The sequence below is a fragment of the Mauremys mutica genome, chromosome 8 (assembly GCF_020497125.1).
Source record: "Mauremys mutica isolate MM-2020 ecotype Southern chromosome 8, ASM2049712v1, whole genome shotgun sequence".
NCBI classification, from domain to species: Eukaryota; Metazoa; Chordata; order Testudines; family Geoemydidae; genus Mauremys; species Mauremys mutica.
The window spans coordinates 110,309,879-110,328,992 of record NC_059079.1 but is presented as its reverse complement, the minus strand read 5'-3'; the positions used below and the strand labels follow the sequence as shown (position 1 = coordinate 110,328,992).

Genomic DNA, 19,114 nt, shown 5'->3' with positions numbered 1-19,114 from the left:
TAGGCGGTCCCCAGGCCCCAGCAGGTTGGGGGCCAGGCTATTGGGGGCCAAGGAAGGGGTACCCGTCCCCTGGCTACAGCAGGTCCCCAGGTGGGTTCCTTGAGCACCGTATGGCATTAGATAGGCTGCTGCGCGGCCACACAGCTTACAGGGAACTTCGGTCTTTGGGCCACTGGTGCCGCTCGGTTCATCTAGAGATTTGCCTGGTTTTACAATAGGCTACATGAAAAACACTAGCGAAGTCAGAACAAACTAACATTTCCTACAGACCATGACTTCTTTCTATGTACTGCGCACTGACACGTACCGTAAGTACAATACTTACATTCTCATTGATTTGTTTTATAATGATACGGTACCTCTGAGTATCCCCAGTGTACCCGAACCCCGGTCGAGAACCACTGAACAAAGGGATCCCTGTGCCTGCCCAGGCAGGTTAAAAACAGCCCTCCGCTGGCTGGCCCTGAGCCCCCAAATCCCTGCCTGCTCTGCGTGGCTCTTCCCGAAGATCTTTCAATAGCAAGTGTTGCTGGTGCCGCAGTGGAGCTGGTAGTGAGAATCGCCACACGTCAGCACAACGCTCCTTCCCCTCGCTGAGCCCGCCTGGTGTTTGCTGGGCATTAGTACCAAAGCGGCAGGATTTACCTGCCTGAGCACCTGGCTGGCTGCACTCCATTTGCTGATCCAAAATGCAAGTTACCATCTCTTTTCACCCTGCGTCTTGCAGGCCATTCCAGTGTGCGGCTGGTGGCTCCTGCAGCAGACTGGCACCTCCAGGCTGCAGGGTGCATATGCCTATGGCAAACAGACTCTCAAACCCCGTGTGTGGCCCAGGCAGCACTGGGCCGGCCCATACCTGCACCGGGCAGTTACCCTCCAGCAGTGGCACTGGCTGAGGCGCACTGGGCACATACACCATCTCTAGCTCTTTGGGCAGGGTCTGACACCTGCTTTGGCAAACAGGGGGGGGCATTTTGCTGCCCCTCCCCTATAATTTGTGGGTTGTCTCTTGGGGTGGGTGCCTAGGCTCCTCCTCCCCACCCACCTTCTCTCTGTTCTTACCTGCCAATCCCCCGGCTCTGCCACACCTGCCTGCTCTCCTCTCGGCCAGGCACTCACCCTTGTCCAGCTCACTGGCTGCCTGTGGCCAAAAGGCCAACCAGCATCGCTTGTAGTGCTGCCCGTCTCCAGCGAGATTGGCATAGCCAGCTCCCTGCGGGGGAGAAGCTGCGAGACTCTGGTGCTGGGCATCAGTACACAGCCCTCCCATCCACCAGCCACCGGAACAGCCAGGCTGGCTCAGAGCAGGGCTCCACCTGGCTATCTCCTGCCGCCAACGGTGGCCCACTCCAGCTGCTTCAGAAGACAGAGCCCCATACATGGCAGTAATGGGGCACTTGTGCTCGGGGCACTTCCTCCAATGCTCCGAGTTAAGGTTGGCTCATGCCCTAAAGCAGGAGGGCTCCTCTTCCTTCCAAGCACTCATTTGGTTTTCATATTTACTCATATCTCTGGATTTGTTTTCCACGGAAACATCTGAGCCCCTTTTGGATCCTGCTGAATTCTTGGCCTCACTGTCATCATGTGGCAGAGAGTTCCCATGGCTAGTCCTACACTGAAAGAACAAACATGTCCTTCTCCTGTTTGTGAACTCGCTGCTTCCCCATGCCACTGACAGCCTGCCTGTTGTAGGGTTAGGACAGGCTGAGAGCAGCGGCCCTGCCCCCTCCTCCGCTATTTATCAGATCTCCTGGCCCAAGGATTCAGTTTCTCCACAGAGGTGGGGTCCCACCCCCTACTCGAGGTCCCCCTCCCCTGGCCAGTACTAAAGCCTGGCCTGCAGGGGGCAGCCCAGAGGCTGTTTTAACACAGGCCTTTAGGGTGTGACTTGTGCAGCTGAAGCTGCAGAGGGGGCTGAAGGCAGCAGAATGACTTGCCCTGAAGTGCAGCGGGGCCCCACCTCCTGACCACACCGGTCAGCGCCTCTGTCCCGCCACACAGCACAGGCCCTTGCAGGGGGAACCACCTGCTGGAGCAGCAGCACTTCCTGTAGCCCCCTCTCCCACCCACCTACTGCCCTGCATCCCAGCAGAGGCTGCCAGAACGTGGGGCCCAGCCTGGCCCCCCTGCACCCTGGGGCGGGCAGGCATGCTGGCTGAGAGGTGCCTGATCACCACCGTGGCCTGCAGCAGCCAGAGGGGCTGGTAGGAGCACATGGCCCCGCCCCTGATACCAGGCTAAGGCGCCTCCTGCCTGTGCCAGCCAGGCTGGGTCAGTGCCAGAGCCATCCACTGGGAAGTCTGTCCTTACTGCCCCAGCTGCCGGCGGGTGCGAGCTCCTCAGCCTGCTTGCTGGCTCCTGTGGCCATGTGGGAAGCTGGGATGAGCCCTCATCATTCTCCGCCCCCGCTGCTTGGCCCTAGCGTGGGGCCCTCTCATAGAGCCGTGGGACAGAACGGGACCTCGAGAGACCATTAGTCCAGTCCCTTGCCCTCAAGGCAGGGCTGTGTTCGCCTCTCTGCACCGGTCCATTCCCCATACACCCCGCAGGCTCAGCATGCAGTCGCTGCAGGCAGAGGTCAGCATGGGACCGCTGGGTTTGCCAGCAGCCAGGCTCTCAGAGGGGCAGGGGAGCGTTTGGCACAATCTATGCCCCCACACAGCGCCACGAGGGGGCTGTGATGTGATGGCTGGAGCCCCCTCGGGCTGCTGCGGATCAGAATCATTGCCAGAGCCCTGCTGGACCTGGGACACGCTGCCCCCTCCAGCCCCCCGCTAATCACACAGCACACACACCCGCTCTGTGTCCAAACGGCATTTTATCTTTCAGCATGAAAGATTTTCACAGTATCAAAAGTAAATAATTAAAAAAACCAGAGAAGCCAATCTGGCCGTGGCTGGTTGCGCAGCACGATCCCTCCGCAGGCGGGGTGAGGGCAGCGGCACCCTTCCAGCCCCCTGCAGGCTGGTGGACCGGGGTAGCACCAGAAATCGTGGTCAAGAGATCAGCAGTTTGCTTCCATTGTAGCTCACTAAGGGGGTAGGTTGGTGTGGGAAACGCAGGGCATGTGTGCGGGGAGGGGGACCCACTGCCTGTCTGTCCCTCTGCCTTCAGCACACACATGCTGAGAACAGACTAGGGGGGCGCTGCTCGGTCAGCCCGAGCCCCCAGCCTGCCGTGGCTCCCACACCTGTCACATAGGGCTCAGGCTGGGATCATGGTACAAGCAGGGGCCCTGGTGGGCCAGGGATTCACCAGAACCCAGCGAGCTGCCGAGGGTGGAGCCCTGGTGTTATCTGCACAGGGAGCGGGCAGCAGAGCTCAGGCTGCGTTCTAGGGGGCGTTCTGCCCCCACTGGGCTGCCTGGCACCCTCTTTTCCCCCAGCCCCAGCACCACTTGGCCCAAGCTGGGAGGGGAGGTGGAGTGCACATGCTGCTCCCTGGGGCAGAGAAAGCCCACAGCCCCTGTCCTGGGCATCCCTTACCCCAGGCTCCATGAGCTGAGGTGCCAAGCCCTGCTTAGCTCCCCTCAAGCCAAAGCAGGGCTGGGCTGGGCAAATGCCCTCACCCTGTACTTGGGGGGGACAGGTATTGCCCCCGAGCAGGCCCGGCAGCCTGACGTGCACAGGCCTGCTTGGCCAGAGGGAGAGCTGGTACCAACCGCGTCCCTGCCCCGGCTCCCGGCAGTGCTGCTGTGGGCGCACTCTGCCCCCGGCCGGGCATGGCCCTTTGGGAACCCGAGAGCAGTGAGCACATGGGCTGGTGCCAGGGGGGCGGGGAGGGCTGCTGCTGGGTCGAGCAGTTCTAGGGCTGGGGGGCCCCGGCCCGTCTGCAGGTGCTGCTGGGCTAAGGGAACACTGCAGTGTGCTCGGTATGCAGGGGCAGGGTGCCCCCGCAGCCAGGGAGCTGCTCAGGGCCGGCAGCTGGGCAGCGACTCGGCCCCTAGGCAGAGTGGAAGTTGCAGCTCCTGCCTGAGGCCCAGCCCCTCAGCTGGGCGGGGACACAGGGGGTCGGCTGGATCCCCTAGGGAGCTGCAGGAAGGTGGGTATCTCCTATGACAGGCTGGCAGGGCAGCTGAGCGGGGGGGCTTAGGGTGTCCCAGGAAGCCAGGAACAAACAACAAAAAAAGTTGGGTTTTTTAAATAAAATAAAAAATTAAAAAGTTCTTTATTAGGTCCAGCATGGTCCTTTCCCCCGGCTGCGCGCCAGGCTGGCACGGGGGGCTGCCCACTGGCGCTGGCAGGCTCCCTGCACATCACCAACGGAGTGCTGGGAGAAGAGAAAATCCCCTAGAGGGACTGGGGGGGGGGCTGCCTAAGCTGGGGTGTCCCCCGCCCCCCCGCCCGAGGGCTGTGACTGGCTGGGGAGGTGTAGGTCTGACAGGCCCAGGGGGAAGGGGTTCCACATTCACAGGAAGAGGAACCCACAGAGAAAGGGGGCCCTCCAGCAGGGGGAGGGGCACAGTGAGGCAAGTGTCTGTGGGTGCTGGGGGGGTAGGCACAGGGCCCCTCGCACACACTGGGGCTCCCCCCACACCTCACTGAGCTGCACTCGAAGTGGTTTTCTTCAGGGTGAAGTTGGTCCAGTTCACGGCCACTTTCTGCCGAGTTTGCTTAGCAGAGTCCAGACAGAACCTGGGGAGGAGGGGAGAGAGAATCAGGGAAAGAGCAGAGTCAGTGACCGCTCCCTGCCCCCCCCCACGGCCAGTGCCCAACCCCCCCCCCCCCCACACACACACCCCCGTCAGGGCTTCTACCCTCCCCACCCTAGCCAGAGCAGGCGAGGTCCCATGGAAGAAAAGTCAAGGAGCCCAGGAGAAGAGGCAGTTTCTCAGAGACAATATTAGAAGTACAGCTGCCAACCACCCCGAGTGAAGGAGTCAGGAAGAACGGCCAGAGGCCACAAGGAGCCCTTGAATGACCTGCAAATCAACAAGGAACCGAACAGCAGGAGCACGCGGCGACACAATCCGTTCCACCTGGCAAGGGACAGACCAGGCATAAGAGGCTCTATAAATACATTGGGGCAAGAGAAAGATGAAGGTCCCCTCCTGTGGAAGGAGAAGGGAAGTGCTCAGAACTGATGACTTCAAGGGGTGGAGGTGTTTACTGCCTGCTTTGCTTCTGTCTTCATTACAAAGGTTAATGATGACCAGACACTCAACACAATGAACCCAGCCAGCGGGCAGGACACAAGCCCAGACAGGTGAGGGAATATTTAGACAAGCTGAGTCAGCAGGGCCTCAGGAATTCACCCCAGGGTTCTTTAGGAACAAGTGTAGGGATAAAGCCTTTTCTTATAGCCACATGGTCAGGCCTAAGGCCTTTGTCCGCAGCCACATTAGGAGAGTAGCAGCCATGAGCGGAGAAGCAGGAAGTCACATCCCCACATTCCATCTAAATCACATTAAAACAATGTCACCTCCGGCTGTTTAGAAGGAGACCCCATCCAAATGGCCCCCACCATCACCAGATAAACAAACAGATCTTAAGATGGTTAAAGAAAACTTAGTTTGACAGCATCTGTCTGGAAAGAAACCACTTATCATAGAATCATCAAATCTCAGGGTTGGAAGGGACCTCAGGAGGTATCTAGTCCAACCCCCTGCTCAAAGCAGGACCAACCCCAACTAAATCATCCCAGCTGGGGCTTTGTCAAGCCTGACCTTAAAATCCTCTAAGGAAGGAGATTCCACCACCTCCCTAGGTAACCCATTCCAGTGCTTCACCACCCTCCTAGTGAAATAGTGTTTCCTAATATCCAACCTAAACCTCCCGCACTGCAACTTGAGACCATTGCTCCTTGTTCTGTCACCTGCCACCACTGAGAACAGTCTAGATCCATCTTTTTTGGAACCCTCTTTCAGGTAGTTGAAAGCAGCTATCAAATCCCCCCTCATTCTTCTCTTCTGCAGACTAAATAACCCCAGTTCCCTCAGCCTCGCCTCATAAGTCATGTGCTCCAGCCCCCTAATCATTTTTGTTGCCCTCCACTGGACTCTTTCCAATTTTTCCACATCCGTCATGTAGTGTGGGGCCCAAAACTGGACACAGTACTCCAGATGAAGCCTCACCAATGCCGAATAGAGGGGAATGATCACGTCCCTCGATCTGCTGGCAATGCCCCTACTTATACAGCCCAAAATGCCATTAGCCTTCTTGACAACAAGGTTCACACTGTTGACTCATATCCAGCTTCTCGTCCACTGTAACCCCTAGGTCCTTTTCTGCAGAACTGCTTCCTAGCCATTCGGTCCGTAGTCTGTAGCAGTGCATGGGATTCTTCCGTCCTAAGTGCAGGACTCTGCACTTGTCCTTGTTGAACCTCATCAGGTTTCTTCTGCCCCAATCCTCTAATTTGTCTAGGTCCCTCTGTATCCTATCCCTACCCTCCAGCGTATCTACCACTCTGCCCAGTTTAGTGTCATCTGCAAACTTGCTGAGGGTGCAATCCATCCCATCATCCAGATCATTAATGAAGATATTGAACAAAACCGGCCCCAGGACCGACCCTTGGGGCACTCCGCTTGATACCGGCTGCCAACTAGACATGGAGCCATTGATCACTACCCATTGAGCCCAACGATCTGCCCAACGATCTAGCCAGCTTTCTATCCACCTTAGAGTCCATTCATCCAGCCCATACTTCTTTAACTTGCTGGCAAGAATACTGTGGGAGACCATATGAAAAGCTTTGCTAAAGTCAAGGAATAACACGTCCACTGCTTTCCCTTCATCCACAGACCCAGTTATCTCCTCATAGAAGGCAATTAGGTTAGTCAGGCATGACTTGCCCTTGGTGAATCCATGCTGACCGTTCCTGATCACCTTCCTCTCCTCCAAGTGCTTCAAAATGGATTCCTTGAGGACCTGCTCCATGATTTTGCCAGGGACTGAAGTGAGCTGACTGGCCTGTAGTTCCCTGGATCCTCCTTATCAATAGTTGTGGTTGTGAAATCCTCATTTCTTTATGGTCCCCAATTCTCTATTGTTTGTCTGTATGACCTGTCTGGTTCGTTGATTGTTTCTGTCTGTTACGTAATTAATTGTGCTAGGTGTAAATTAAGGGGGTGGGGTCGGATTGGTCAGAGAAGTTTGTTCCAACGTTAGGACTGGTTGGGAACATTTTAGTGAAATGGCTGGTTAAGGCACAGCTAAGCAGGACTCAAGTGTCACTATAGAAACTGGGGTCCAGGAGGAAGTTCTTTGGGAACCAGCTCCAGGACGCGGCCCCCAAGATCAGAGCCGCCAGAGCTCACCACTCTGCCAGGGGCGGCTCTAGCCATTTCGCCGCCCCAAGCACAGCGGCACGCCGCGGGGGGCGCTCTGCCAGGGTCACTGGCCCAGCGGATGGGGGGGAGCCATAGACGTGATACCTTGATTTTAGCAAGGCTTGTGACACGGTCCCACATGACATTCTCATGAGCAAACCAGGGCAATGCAGGCTAGATGGAATTGCTAGAAGGTGGGTGCACAACTGGCTGAACAGTCGGACTCACTGAGGAGTTATCAGTGGTTCGCTGTCAAACTGGGAGGGCGTCTCTAGTGGGGTCCCGTGTGGGTCAGCCCTGGGTCCGGCACTATTCATTATTTTCATTCATGACTTGGATAACAGAGCGGAGAGTATGCACATAAAATGTGTGGCTGACACCAAGCTGGGAGGGATTGCAAGCACTTTGGAGGACAGGATTCCAATTCACAACACCCTTACAAATTCGGAATTGGTCTGAAATCACAAGATGAAATTCACTAAAGACAAGTGCAAAGTACTTCACTTAGGAAGGAAAAATCAAATGCCCAGCTACAAAACGGGGAAGAACTGGCTACACAGTAGTACTGCTGGCAAGGATCTGCAGGCTACAGTGGATCACAACAATGGGATGCAGTTGCGAAAAAGGCGACTGTCACTCTGGGGTGCAGTAACAGGAGTGTCGTACGTAAGCCAGGGGAGGTAACTGTCCTGCTCTGCTCAGCACTGGTGAGGCCCCAGCTGGACCCCAGCGGTGTCCAGTTCTGGGTGCCGCCCATTGGGGAAGATGTGGCTCAATAGGAGGGAGTCCAGAAGAGAGCAACAGAAATGGTCCAAGGGTTAGAAACGCTGCCCTGTGGGGAAGGTTAAACCCGGGGCGTTTAGTCTGGAGAAAAGACAGCGGGGGGCTGGTACCAAGAGGGGGCTACTACAAAGCGGATGGGGATCAGCTGGTCTCCATTCCACTGAGGGTAGGAAGGGAGCCTGGGGTTAGCTCTTAGCAGACTCCTGGGTGCGCCTACATTGTGATAAAAGGCCTGCAGCACGGCACAGCTGACTCAGCCTCCCAGGCTAGTGTGGGCAGCCGGGCTTGGGCTGGGCCCTGGCCTCTGGGACCCTCTTTCCACATGGAGCCCCAGAGGGCAGGAATGCCCCTTCCCCCAATGGGGTGCCACACGCATGCCCCTCCAGGCACCCCCAGCCCCCCTCTCCCAGAGAGCTGCAGGCTGGTCTCACCTCTTGAAGTACTCTACTTCTCGGTCCGTTTCGTCCATCTCTACCCCCTCCACGTCTTTGGGCAGGAACACGTCATCTACCAGAGCAGTGCAGACAGTCAGCAAAGGGCTCCAGGACCACAGGCCCCAAGAATGCCTCCCTCAGCACCAGGGGCACGCGCTGCCGCCCGGCACAGAGCCTGCTTGGAGCAAAGAGCCATGGACACACACCATGGGGTGCAGGGGGGCAGAGCCAGGGTACGCCACTGCTGACCCGTGTCCGACACAGCTCCGTGGCTCGGGGGATGTGGGGCAGCCACACCGACCTGACCCTCCCCCCGTGTGCACACTGCTGAGTCAACAAGAGAGCTTCGCCCTCATCCCAGCACTCAGCTACGCAGGACGACAAGCCGGAGCCGGGCCGAGGGACCGCACTGGGGACTCACCGATGGACGTGTTGGATTTCTCCATCCTGCTCCTGCTCTTCCTGCTCTTGCCCTTGGGCAGGGGGGAGCTGCCCAGAGTGGCGGGGTGGGGGGGCTGCCGGTCCCCAGCGGCAGGGGGAGGTGGCTGCAGCAGCTCCGGTTGCTCTGCTTTGCCCTCGCTCCTCCGGCCTTTCCATTCGCTGCTCCTCTCCTTCTCCGGCCTGGAACCGCCCCAGCCCCAGCCCTGCCCCGTGGCGCTCTCCGGTGGCTCCACGCAGCCACTCGCCCTCTGCAGCGAGGGCGCTCCTCCAGGCTTCGAAGGGTGCTTGGCTCCCAGCACCAGCCCCTTCGAGCTGGGACTCTCCGGCCCGGCCTGGGCGCTGGGCACCGTGGTGCCGTCTCCCTTCTTCGCCTGGCAGCTCTGTCGCTTGTTCTTCCTCTGCCTGCCCCCCAGGGGGGCCTGCTCCTGCTGCTCGGGACCCCTGGCCAGTGCCACCTCCTCGCACTCCAAGCCGGGCCCGCCGCTCTCCTGGGCACAGTCTGTCGGCTGCGGGGACTGGACCCAGATCATCCGGGAGAGGTTGGGAACCGCGCTCAGGCGCTTCACCACCCCATTCTCAGCCTGCGGCGGCCCCTCCCCGGGGCCCTCTCCCCAGCGGGGGCCCAGCTCGCTCCGCAGCAGCATGTGGTTCTTGGGGGAGCCCAGGCTCAGAGGGGAGAGATCCAGGTCGATCTCCTGCAGGCCTGAGGAGCCGTTGAGGTGGGACAGCAGAGTCTTCTGCTCTAGCACGGCCGCCTTCTTGGGGAAGTCAGCAACGTCCAGGTTGAGGTCGTAGACGCTGAAGCTGGCACGGATGGAGTCCTTAATGGTGTTCTTGATCTCCTGCAGCCGGCTGCTGAGGAAGCTGTTCACCCGCTCCAGCTCCAGCTGGGGCCACTCCAGGAGCTTCTCCTCCGTCAGCTCCCTGTCCTGGCCAGCCAGAGGGCCGCGCGCCACCCGCTTCTGGGCCTCCGCCTCCAGCTGGGCTTTCTCCTTCTCCTGCAACAGGCAAGGGGGTGGGCCAAGGTCAGATGTTCTCAGGGAGCAGGAGAGATGCCCAGTGGGCTGGCCCGGCCCGGGGGTGGGGTGGCAAACCCAAGCACTGCTGTGCGGCCCAGCTCAGCCTGTAGCAAGCACAGCTGGGGCCCTGTATGCCCTCTGGAGGGGGGACAACAGCCCCTGCTCCGGCACGGCCGCCCACCAGCTCAGGCCTGGGGGAGACTGTTACCGGCTGGCACAGGCTGCACCATGTCGGCGCCGCAGCACCCAGCCACAGGCCAGTGGCTGATTCCCAGCTCCCAGAACAAGGGGGGCCCTGGCGCGCAGCGGGACCTGGCACATGCTGGGGAGACCCCACGTGGGAGAGGTGCCCAGGGCCCTGCAAAGAGCCAGAGCAGTTCCCGACAGGCCCCTGAGCTTCTGAGGGCAGAGCCCCATGGGGGTGCAACCCCACTCCAGCCTCCCAGTTAGGGTGGGTGGGGCTGGGCCTCAAGGCCTTTCCCAGCTCTGGCGCCATTCGGGGGCTCGGGGCCAGGGCCGATACCAAGGGAAGACGGGACTCTGACCCCCGCTGGGCCGGGGCTGGAACAGCACATTCCCCATCCCCGTCCTCACCTTCTTCTTCTGCTTGTGCCGGGCCCGCTTAGCGGCCTTGGCGCTGTTCAGGGGCTTGGGCTCCGAGCTGTTGATGTAGTCCAGGAGCTCGTCCACGTCCCGGTGATCCACGGCCGGCTCCCCCGAGCTGCTGCTGTGGCCCAGCTTCTGCGGCAGCTCCTCCTTCCTCTTGGTGAGACGGGAGCGCAGCTTCTCCCGGATCTCGGCATAGTTCCGGCTCGTGGGGGCCGCAGGGGGCTGCAGAGAGAGCCTGGGCTGCTACTGTCCTGCCCAGCACAGATGGACGCTGTTCCCCGGCCCCTTCCCACCCTCTGCTTCCGGGGCTGCCCCACCCACAGCTCATTGCTGAAGGCAGCATGGTTCCTAGTCTGCCGAGGAGAGCTGCCAGGCTGAGACAGAGGGGCCCTGGGGGCTGGGACTGAGAGGCGCTGGCCGAGCTGCAGGGGCAGGGGAGATGAACTGGCTGCTGCCGGGTGGCTCTCCAGGGCTGGACTAGCAGAGGGGGGCTGATGTCAGGCCTGTGGGGGACATGTGCCCACACCCCAGCCGCCGGGTGCCCGCACTCTCGGCACGGCAGTATCCCAAGCGCCCGTCTCAGCGGGAGCTCGGCCCATGGCTCACTTACCGCGTTGTGGCCGAAGAACTCACAGTAGCAGCAGTCACAGAATTTCCCGTCTTTCTGGTTGGTGGAGGAGGAGGTGCAGGAGCTGCGCTCGGAGCTGCTGTCCTCATCCTCCCCGAGCCCCTCGTCCGCCTCGCATAACTGTGGCGGGTGGCAGCTGGTACCATTGGGGAACTTGTGTCCTTTGCACACGGGGTCCCTGGGGCACGGGAGGAAGGAAGGTGGTGGGAAGGCAGACCCAGGGCAGTGAGGTACTGTGGGCTGCTGCTGAAAGGAGCAGTCCCCTCCCATGTCCCAGAACTGTGCGGGGCGCCTTGCGGGGGAGGGAGGCAGCCCCCACCCCCCCACTGACTCTGTTTAATTGGCTGGGAAGAGACCCCAAGCCCTGCGGCAGGGCAAAGGCTCATGGAGCATGAGAGGAAACCAGATGGGACCCGGAGTCGGGGGGTGCAGCTAGAGCCCAGCTGCCTGCACTACACGCCCCACCCACCATGGACCCCCCTCCGGCACTCTCTGCTGCCCCTCCCTGCCGACAGCCTCTCCAAGGGGCCCGGGCAGGCAGCTGCAGCACAGCTAGTCCTTGGGCTCCGGGCCCTGCACGCTGGGCAGGCCCAGGTCTCTGAGCCGAGGGGGGTCAGTTCCCCAACTGCAGGTGAGACAGGCAGCGAAGGCTGCATCCGCCTCGCAGACAGAACTGTCACGGCGGGAGAGGCCCTGGAGCCACAGGGCTGTGCGGTGCTGGAGTCAGACCATCTCTGCAGAGCCGTGCTGGGAGGAGCCCTTCTGCCCCCCGAGGGCGGGTCCCTTGGGATGGGGACGTGGCAACTCAAGCCTGGCAGGGCCCTGGCTCATGCCAGTGCCCCCAGAAAACCAGGGGGCATCGCACCAGCCACAGGCAGGCAGAGACCCTCTCACCTGTTAGTGCTGGGCAGCTGGTGCGGGGCAGCTGGTGGCACCAGGGAGCCACTGCAGTGCCCATTGCAGGGGTGGGCACAGCCTGAAAGCGGAGGTGGCATCTTCAGAAGCGGCACGTTGGCGGGGGGCAGGTGAGGGCTCTTGCAGGAGGCCTGGCCGTGCGAGAGGGTGCCAGCAGGAGGGGACTCGGCAGCGGCTGTGTGGGGGCTGGGTGCAGGGGCCGACGCTGCCTGCGGTGAGGTGTTCGGGTGGGTGGGTGACTGCTTGGTGGAGATCAGCGCCGGCGGCTGGGAGGGGAGCCCCGTGGGGCTGTTGGGAGGAGCGGCGAGGTCTGGGTGCCGGTGATGGTCCAAGGAGTGGAAGGCCTCACCTGCAGACAGGCAGGATCAGAGACGGGTCAAGCATGTGCCCAACCTGTCCCAGCCCAGCATGCAGGCAGGGGAGCACCCATGCGCACACAGAGCCCTGCAGGACCCCAGGCTCCACTCACCCCCAGCAGTGGAGCAGAAAGAACAGGGGCTTCCTCCCCGAGGGCCTTCCACCACCCCCAGCCCTCGAGCACATGGCCCATGCTCTGACCCTGGCCCAGCACGCTGGGCTGCAGAGGGCCCTCCTGCATCCTCACTGCTGCCAGGAGTGGGCAACAAAATGGCAGATGAAATTCAATGTTGATAAATGCAAAGTAATGCACATTGGAAAACATAATCCCAACTATACATATAAAATGCTGGGGTCTAAATTAGCTGTTACCACTCAAGAAAGAGACCTTGGCATCATTGTGGATGGTTCTCTGAAAACATCCCCTCAGTGTGTAGCAGCAGTCAAAAAAGTGAACAGAATGTTGGGAATCATTAGGAAAGGGATAGATGGTAAAACAGAAAATATCAGATTGCCTCTATGGTACGCCCACATCTTGAATACTGTGTGCAGATGTGGTCACCCCACCTCAAAAAAGATCTATTGGAATTGGAAAAGGTTCTGAAAAGGGCAACAAAAATGATGAGGGGGATGGAACAGCTGCCATATGAGGAAAAAATTAATAAGACTGGGCCTTTTCAGCTTGGAAAAGAGACAACTAAGGGGGACTATGATAGAAGTCTATAAAAATCATGGAGAAAGTAAATAAGGAAGTGTTATTTTCTCCTTCTCATAACACAAGAACTAGGGGGCACCAAATTAAATTAACAGGCAGCAGGTTTAAAACAAACAAAAGGAAGTATTTTTTCACACAACACACAGTCAACCTGTGGAACTCCTTGCCAGATGTTGTTGTGAAGGCCAAGACTATAACCGGGTTCAAAGAGGAACTAGATAAATTCCTGGAGGATCGGTCCAGCAATGGCTATTAGCCAGGATGGGCAGAGATGGGGTCCTTAGCCTCCGTTTGCCAGAAGCTGGGAATGAGCGATGGGATGGATCACTCAATGGTTACCTGTTCTGTTCATTCCCTCTGGGGCACCTGGCACTGGCCACTGTCGGCAGACAGGACACTGGGATAGATGGACCTGTGGTCTGACCCAGTCTGGCTGCTCTTATGACTTCTCCCTGCTGGCAAGGGGATGCCAAGGGGACTTTCTCAGTCCAGCGAGCTCCTCCCAGCCACAGGCAGAGGACACAGCTGCATCTGCACATGCAGCTGGCTGGGGAAGGGCCTGGCCCAGCAGCTAACACACTCTGCAGGACTCTTCATCCTCCAGCAGTGAGAAAGGGCCCTGCCAGGCTCTTCTCCCCCTCCACAGGCAGCCCGAGAGCCCCTGGGAGAAGGGCTTTCCTGCCGGCTGGCTGGGGAGAGCAGGCGAGGGGGCAGTGCCAAGGAGCCCCAAGCCACAGCGCAGCTGCCCCGCCCCCCCACGCGTACACACCTGGCGGGGTGGGCCTGCGGCACATGCTCTTGAACTGCTTGGGAAGCGTCTTACAGAAGTCGAGTGAGGTAGGCAGAGGTGAACCGGGGGCAGCCCCGCTGGAAGCTGGGGGGACGGCGTGGCTGTAGGGACAGGCCTTGAGCCCGGGCGCCGCAGCGGGAGCCTGGCCGATGCACTCTGGAGCCAGCGGGAGGCTGGGGTGCTTGTCACCTGAAACAGAGTCAGTGCTGGAGACAGCTTCTCCTGTGCAGAGCCTGTCCTGAGCCAGCACCGGAGACTCCGGAACGGTGCCGAAGCAGAGCGCACATCGCTCCCCCCAACACCCGACTGGCAGTGGCTGCAGCCTTGGGGTGCAGCATGCGAGGATCCAGCCCCCCGTGTACCTCGGGCACCTCCCTTTTCCCCAGGGAACCCCAGGGGTTCTGCTCTCTAAGGCAGGGCCCCTGGAGGCCTGCCAGCACGGCACCTCCCTCAGGCCTGGACGCAGAGATGCCCACTAGCCAGGCTGGGACCCGTGTGGCCCTGGACTCACCTAGTGCAGCAGGGGGCCCCCCTAAGGGGCTGCCCTGCGTGGCTCCGTTGGCGTGCTGGGAATTCCAGAGGCCCGACAGTTTGTGAGCAGACAGGAAGGAGCTGGGATCCCAGTCCCCTGAGTTCCCGTGGCACGAGGAGGAGGAAGAGGAGGAGGAGGAGGAGGAGGAGTGGGAGCCGCCGCCACAAGACTGGGACTTGCAGGACGTGTGCGATAACGAGACCTGGGAAGAAACTCACAGTATGAAGCAGCAGGAGACTGAGGAGATGAATCCCCAAACGCTCTGGTTCTAGTCTGGGCTCCCCTAGGCCAGGCCAATTCCCACATGCCCCCACCTGTCCTCGCTCACCCAGGGCTCCCTGCTGGGCCCCCACCAGCCAGGACCGAGCCTGGGCACTGCTGCAGCGCTCTAAGAGAGCTCTCCCGTCAGCTCAGTAACTGCGGGAGCCGTGGCGGAGGAGACGCTCGCCTGCCGACGTAGCGCTGTGCAGCGCGGGACTCCATCGCTCGGGGGGGTGGACTATCCACCCCCCTGGGCGACACAGTTACACTGACGTAACTCTCTGCTGTAGAGCAGAGCTACACCAGCCAGCTGCAATATGGCCACCGACTGGGCGCCTTTAACCAAGTGCTTCTGTCACTCTTCACCCCGAACAGGAGTGTCCCTGGCAGGGCGTGTGCAGGGGTGAATCCCAGTGCATGGAGGCCAGGGCAGCCCAGACCTCAGGTTCCATCTGCCTTGTTTACCAAAGGGAAGCGTTAGGGACGACTAGGTCTCAGCCTGTAAGTGCCACCTGGTGACCAGACATTTGCTAGTGGGCCCCTCGCTCAGGCAGAGTAATTGACCATTGGAACAACTTACCAAAGGCTGCCGCAGAGTCTCTGGCCATTTTAAATCCAGACGGGGGGTCTGCCTAGCAGATCTGCTGGGGGGGGTGTCTGGGGGCAGCTCTCCGGCCTGCGCTGTACTGGGGGTCAGACCACAATGGTTTCTCTTGGTCTGATGCTGCCAATCCTTGACTGATGGACCCAGAACCAGGCCTAGAGGGGGCAGCTCTGGTGAGGAGCTGGGCCTGCCAATCCGAGGGTCTGCGGGAGCAGCGAGCCAGCCTTCCCAGCCAGAAGTGGCACGGTGAGGGGGGGCGCGGAGGGGCAGAGGCATACGTCAGTGGCACGCTCACTCGTCCAGCTCTGGCCTTACCGTGCCAGGGCCCCTCATGTGCAGCTCTCATGCAATCCTGAACAAACGCCTGCCCTCCCCACCGGCACTACCCAGCTAGGAGAAACCCTCCGCGGGCATCACAGTCCCAGGAGACAACCGTGTGGAGATGCCCCGCAGACAGGTACGTGTACTGGCACTCAACAAGGGCCAGGGGGGTGCCAGGCTCTGGGGGACCTACAGCAGCCATTGCTGCCACATGGCAATTAGTACCGGCTGCTCAGCAGGACCCCGCCTTCAGGGGAGCCATGGCCCTAACCAGCAAGGCCAGAGGACAGCCACTGCCTACCGCCAAGGCCTGCTCCTGGACAGCCCGCCGCTCCTCCTCCTCCACACTCTTCCTGCAGCTCTGGCAGATCCACAGCGGCATCTCTCCCAGCAGGTTCTGCACGAGCGTTGGCACGAAGTCTGGAGGCAGCCTCTCGCCCGGGGAGACCAGCCCGTTGTGAGATGGGCCTCCCCAGTCCTTGCGCTCTCGGTGGCATAGCAAGCAACACGTCTGCACGGACTGGTTGGCAGTGGGGAGCACCTGCAGCAGGACACACGGGCGGCGAGTCACTCACAGCTGGGCACAAGGCAGGCGTTTGTGCAGGAGGACAGGCCCCGAGGGCCAGCAGGCTGGACCATGCAGCACCTCTGGGAGCCATGCCCACGGGACGCTGCTCTCCCACTATGGCACCCCTCACAGACCAGGCATTAGGGGCTCCCAGGAAGTGCTGTGGAGTCTGTCATGGCCAGGGCCAGCCCCTTCGACTCGGGCCCGGACACGCCGGCAGCGCTGAGCGAGAAGAGCTGAACAGAAGGGGTGACCCTGGGAATACCCATGGGCACGGAGAGACCAACTGGGGTAGGCAGCCAATACCCTGCTTTCTAGACACCCCTGTTCCAGCCCCACTGGCCTGGGGCCCCCCCAGCTCTTTGTTTGGTGCGGAGCAGGGGTGGCAGGAGGCAGGCCCTCGCTGCTCTTTGCATTCTGCCCCACAGTTCCACCCAGGGCCAGGCCTCCTGCCTGCGCTTGTGGGGAAGCCAAGCCGCAGCCTACGGCTACCTTAGAGCCCCGCCCCGAGCCGTGGAGAGCAGAGCACAGAGCTGGGGAGGGGTGCCCCGTTGTCTGCCGCTGCAGCGGGGCCAGGACAATGAGTCACGTGGTTAACGGCCGCTGCGAAGCAGATGGCGCCTCACAATCAAAGTGAAGCAAAGGGGGCACTGGGAGGGGCCAGGCTTCTCTTCTCGCTAGGGCTGACACAGATCCTGCGGGGAGGGAGAGAGGCAGGCAGGCTCCTGGTTCACCCTGTGCTGCCCAGAGTGGGGAAAAAGGAGCCCCCCAGGGCAGTGCCAGGCTGCACCACCGTCACGGCCCTGGGGGGAGCAGGCAGGAGGCAGCTGACGGGAAGGTGAGCAGCAGAGGACGTGGCCTGGCGGGAGGGTTGGCTGCCAGCAGAGATGCAAGTCGACGCAGGCTCCAGCATGCCCTGCCATTGTCCCCCTTGGCAGGACCCCCCAGGGAGGGAGCTAGTGCATCGGAGGTGAAGGATGTTCCCCAAGCCCCCTTGTTCCTGGGCACAGGTGCCAGCCAAGGACAGGGCTCCTGGCCACCTGCTCTGCCCGCAAGCGCAGAAACCAGCCAGACGCAGACACAGAACAAAAGCGCTGGAGCCCCTGCTCTGATGGGGGCGGGGCGCCTCGAGGAGACTGTCAGCTCCGGGCAGGCTGCTGGGGGCTGCGACAGACCCAGCATGGGGGGGCTTTCTAAAGAGCCTGGGGGAGGGGCTGAGCGGGGCTCTCCCTGACAGCCGCACGTCACCCCCATGGGCATCTGCTGGAGAGGGACTGAAACCTGACCCGACCTCCGCCAGCTGCTGAGTCTCCGTGTGTGGTACGGACAAGGCTGCCAGGCCGACCCATCCCCGGGTGCTTTGTTCAGCCTAGGAAGCACCCCAAACATCCGAGCTCCCCGCTTTCCCCAGGAGACCTCCCCCGCTGAGCAGCCCCATCACCCCCCACAGGTGGTGCTACCGATGGCCCTTCACACTCCGTCCCTCCCGAATTCATTCCAGTCTGTCCATGTGTGGAGTGTCACAGAGCCCATCAGCTGAGCCGGGGCCCAAGTCCTCTCCCCCAGAGCAGCACAGAAAGGGACCATCCCTCCCTGCTCTGCAACACTTCTGGGGATACAGCCCAGACTCTCCATGCGTCCAGCAGCCATTGTGCACGACCTACTCAGAGCCCTGGGCCTAGCACCTGCCCTCCATGGACACCGTACAGCCCTTGCGCCTCCTGCCGCACCCGTCAGCCGCTCGCCACCCTGCAGGCTCTGAGAGGAGAAGCGACTTGGCCACATGCGCAGAGCCAGGCACTGCAGAGCCGGGGTCGCTGACCGCTTCCCCGCTCACAGCACCCCAGGTTCCTACAGACCCAGCTCAGTAGCAACCTGCTGCCCCCACCAGCGTGTGCAACTGCTCACAATTTATCCTCAGCTGCATATCTCCCATGTGCTGGCACTAGTGCTCCCCTGCTTTGCACCAGCACCACGCAGCCAGCTCCCCCTCCTACGCCCCCGAGTCCAGCCACAAACCCGGCAGGTTCCATGCACCCCCCAAGGGAGAGTCCCCCTGCAATAATGGGGCAAACCCAGACAGGACACAGGCCAAACACAACAAATGGGGCAGCCCCCTGCCCTGGTCAGCCCCTTTGTACAGCCTCAGCTCCACCTCCCGGCCCCACACCCAACAGCAAGCCCAGAGACCTACCCACAGCTTGAAGAGGGAGCCTGTCCCAGCCCTCCAGGGCCAGAGGAAGGCTGTGCTGTGGGTAGCCCGGCAGGCTCTGCTCTGCAGCTGCCGGTGAAGCCCCTGACCACGGTGCCGAGGACACACCTTGGATGGCCTCTCCATGAACCGATTCGTTAGTGTGGTGCTGTGTGATGGGTGCCTGGGGGAGCAGGGACAGGTGGGGCTGTGGTTCGGTGCTGGGGGAGCTGAGGAGACCTGGGTTCAGTCCCCTGCTCTGCCCAGGGTTCTCACGGGACCTTGAGCAAGTCCCTGAAGGGCCCTCAGCAGTGCAAGGCTGAGTGCTGGGGCCCCGAACGACCAGGAGGTCCCAGGAACGTGCCCCCCGTGCAGTGACTGGAGAGACACAGGCCGTAAGCCAGCCCACGAGGTGGGGAGCCACTACCCCTTGGAGACTGAGAAGAGGGGGGTGCTAACCCTGCCCCCTCTGAAGACAGGTGCCTAAGTCTGTGTGGCAGGGAGGCGCCCATCTCTGCTCAGCGCCCCACACTGGGAACTCGCCACTTTAGGCACCCAAGGCTTTTCCTGTGGCGCCTCCTGGCTCCATGCAGACCGGCTGGAGGCACCCAGCTTGTAGCCCAGTGGTGGGAGCACTGCTGCAGTGTTGATCCCAGGCCCGGGGCCCGGCAGAGGG

General features: G+C 60.9%; 1 protein-coding gene across 2 annotated transcripts; it reads right to left on the bottom strand.

Moving 5' to 3' along the window:
• Positions 1-2,784: 2,784 nt before the first annotated feature.
• FAM193B (family with sequence similarity 193 member B) lies at positions 2,785-16,577 on the bottom strand. Of its 2 annotated transcripts, none has more exons than XM_045028036.1 (9): positions 15,335-16,134; positions 14,473-14,695; positions 13,941-14,150; positions 12,079-12,448; positions 11,167-11,362; positions 10,542-10,778; positions 8,909-9,926; positions 8,485-8,560; positions 2,785-4,634 (listed from the first exon to the last, which is right to left on the bottom strand). In XM_045028036.1, the coding sequence occupies exons 1-9, from the start codon at positions 15,632-15,634 to the stop codon at positions 4,538-4,540; spliced, it is 2,727 nt and encodes a 908-aa protein (XP_044883971.1). In that variant the 5' UTR covers positions 15,635-16,134; the 3' UTR covers positions 2,785-4,537. The 2 variants fall into 2 exon arrangements, with proteins under 2 accessions (XP_044883971.1, XP_044883972.1); XM_045028037.1 differs by having other exon boundaries at positions 2,786-4,634; positions 15,981-16,577.
• Positions 16,578-19,114: the final 2,537 nt, after the last annotated feature.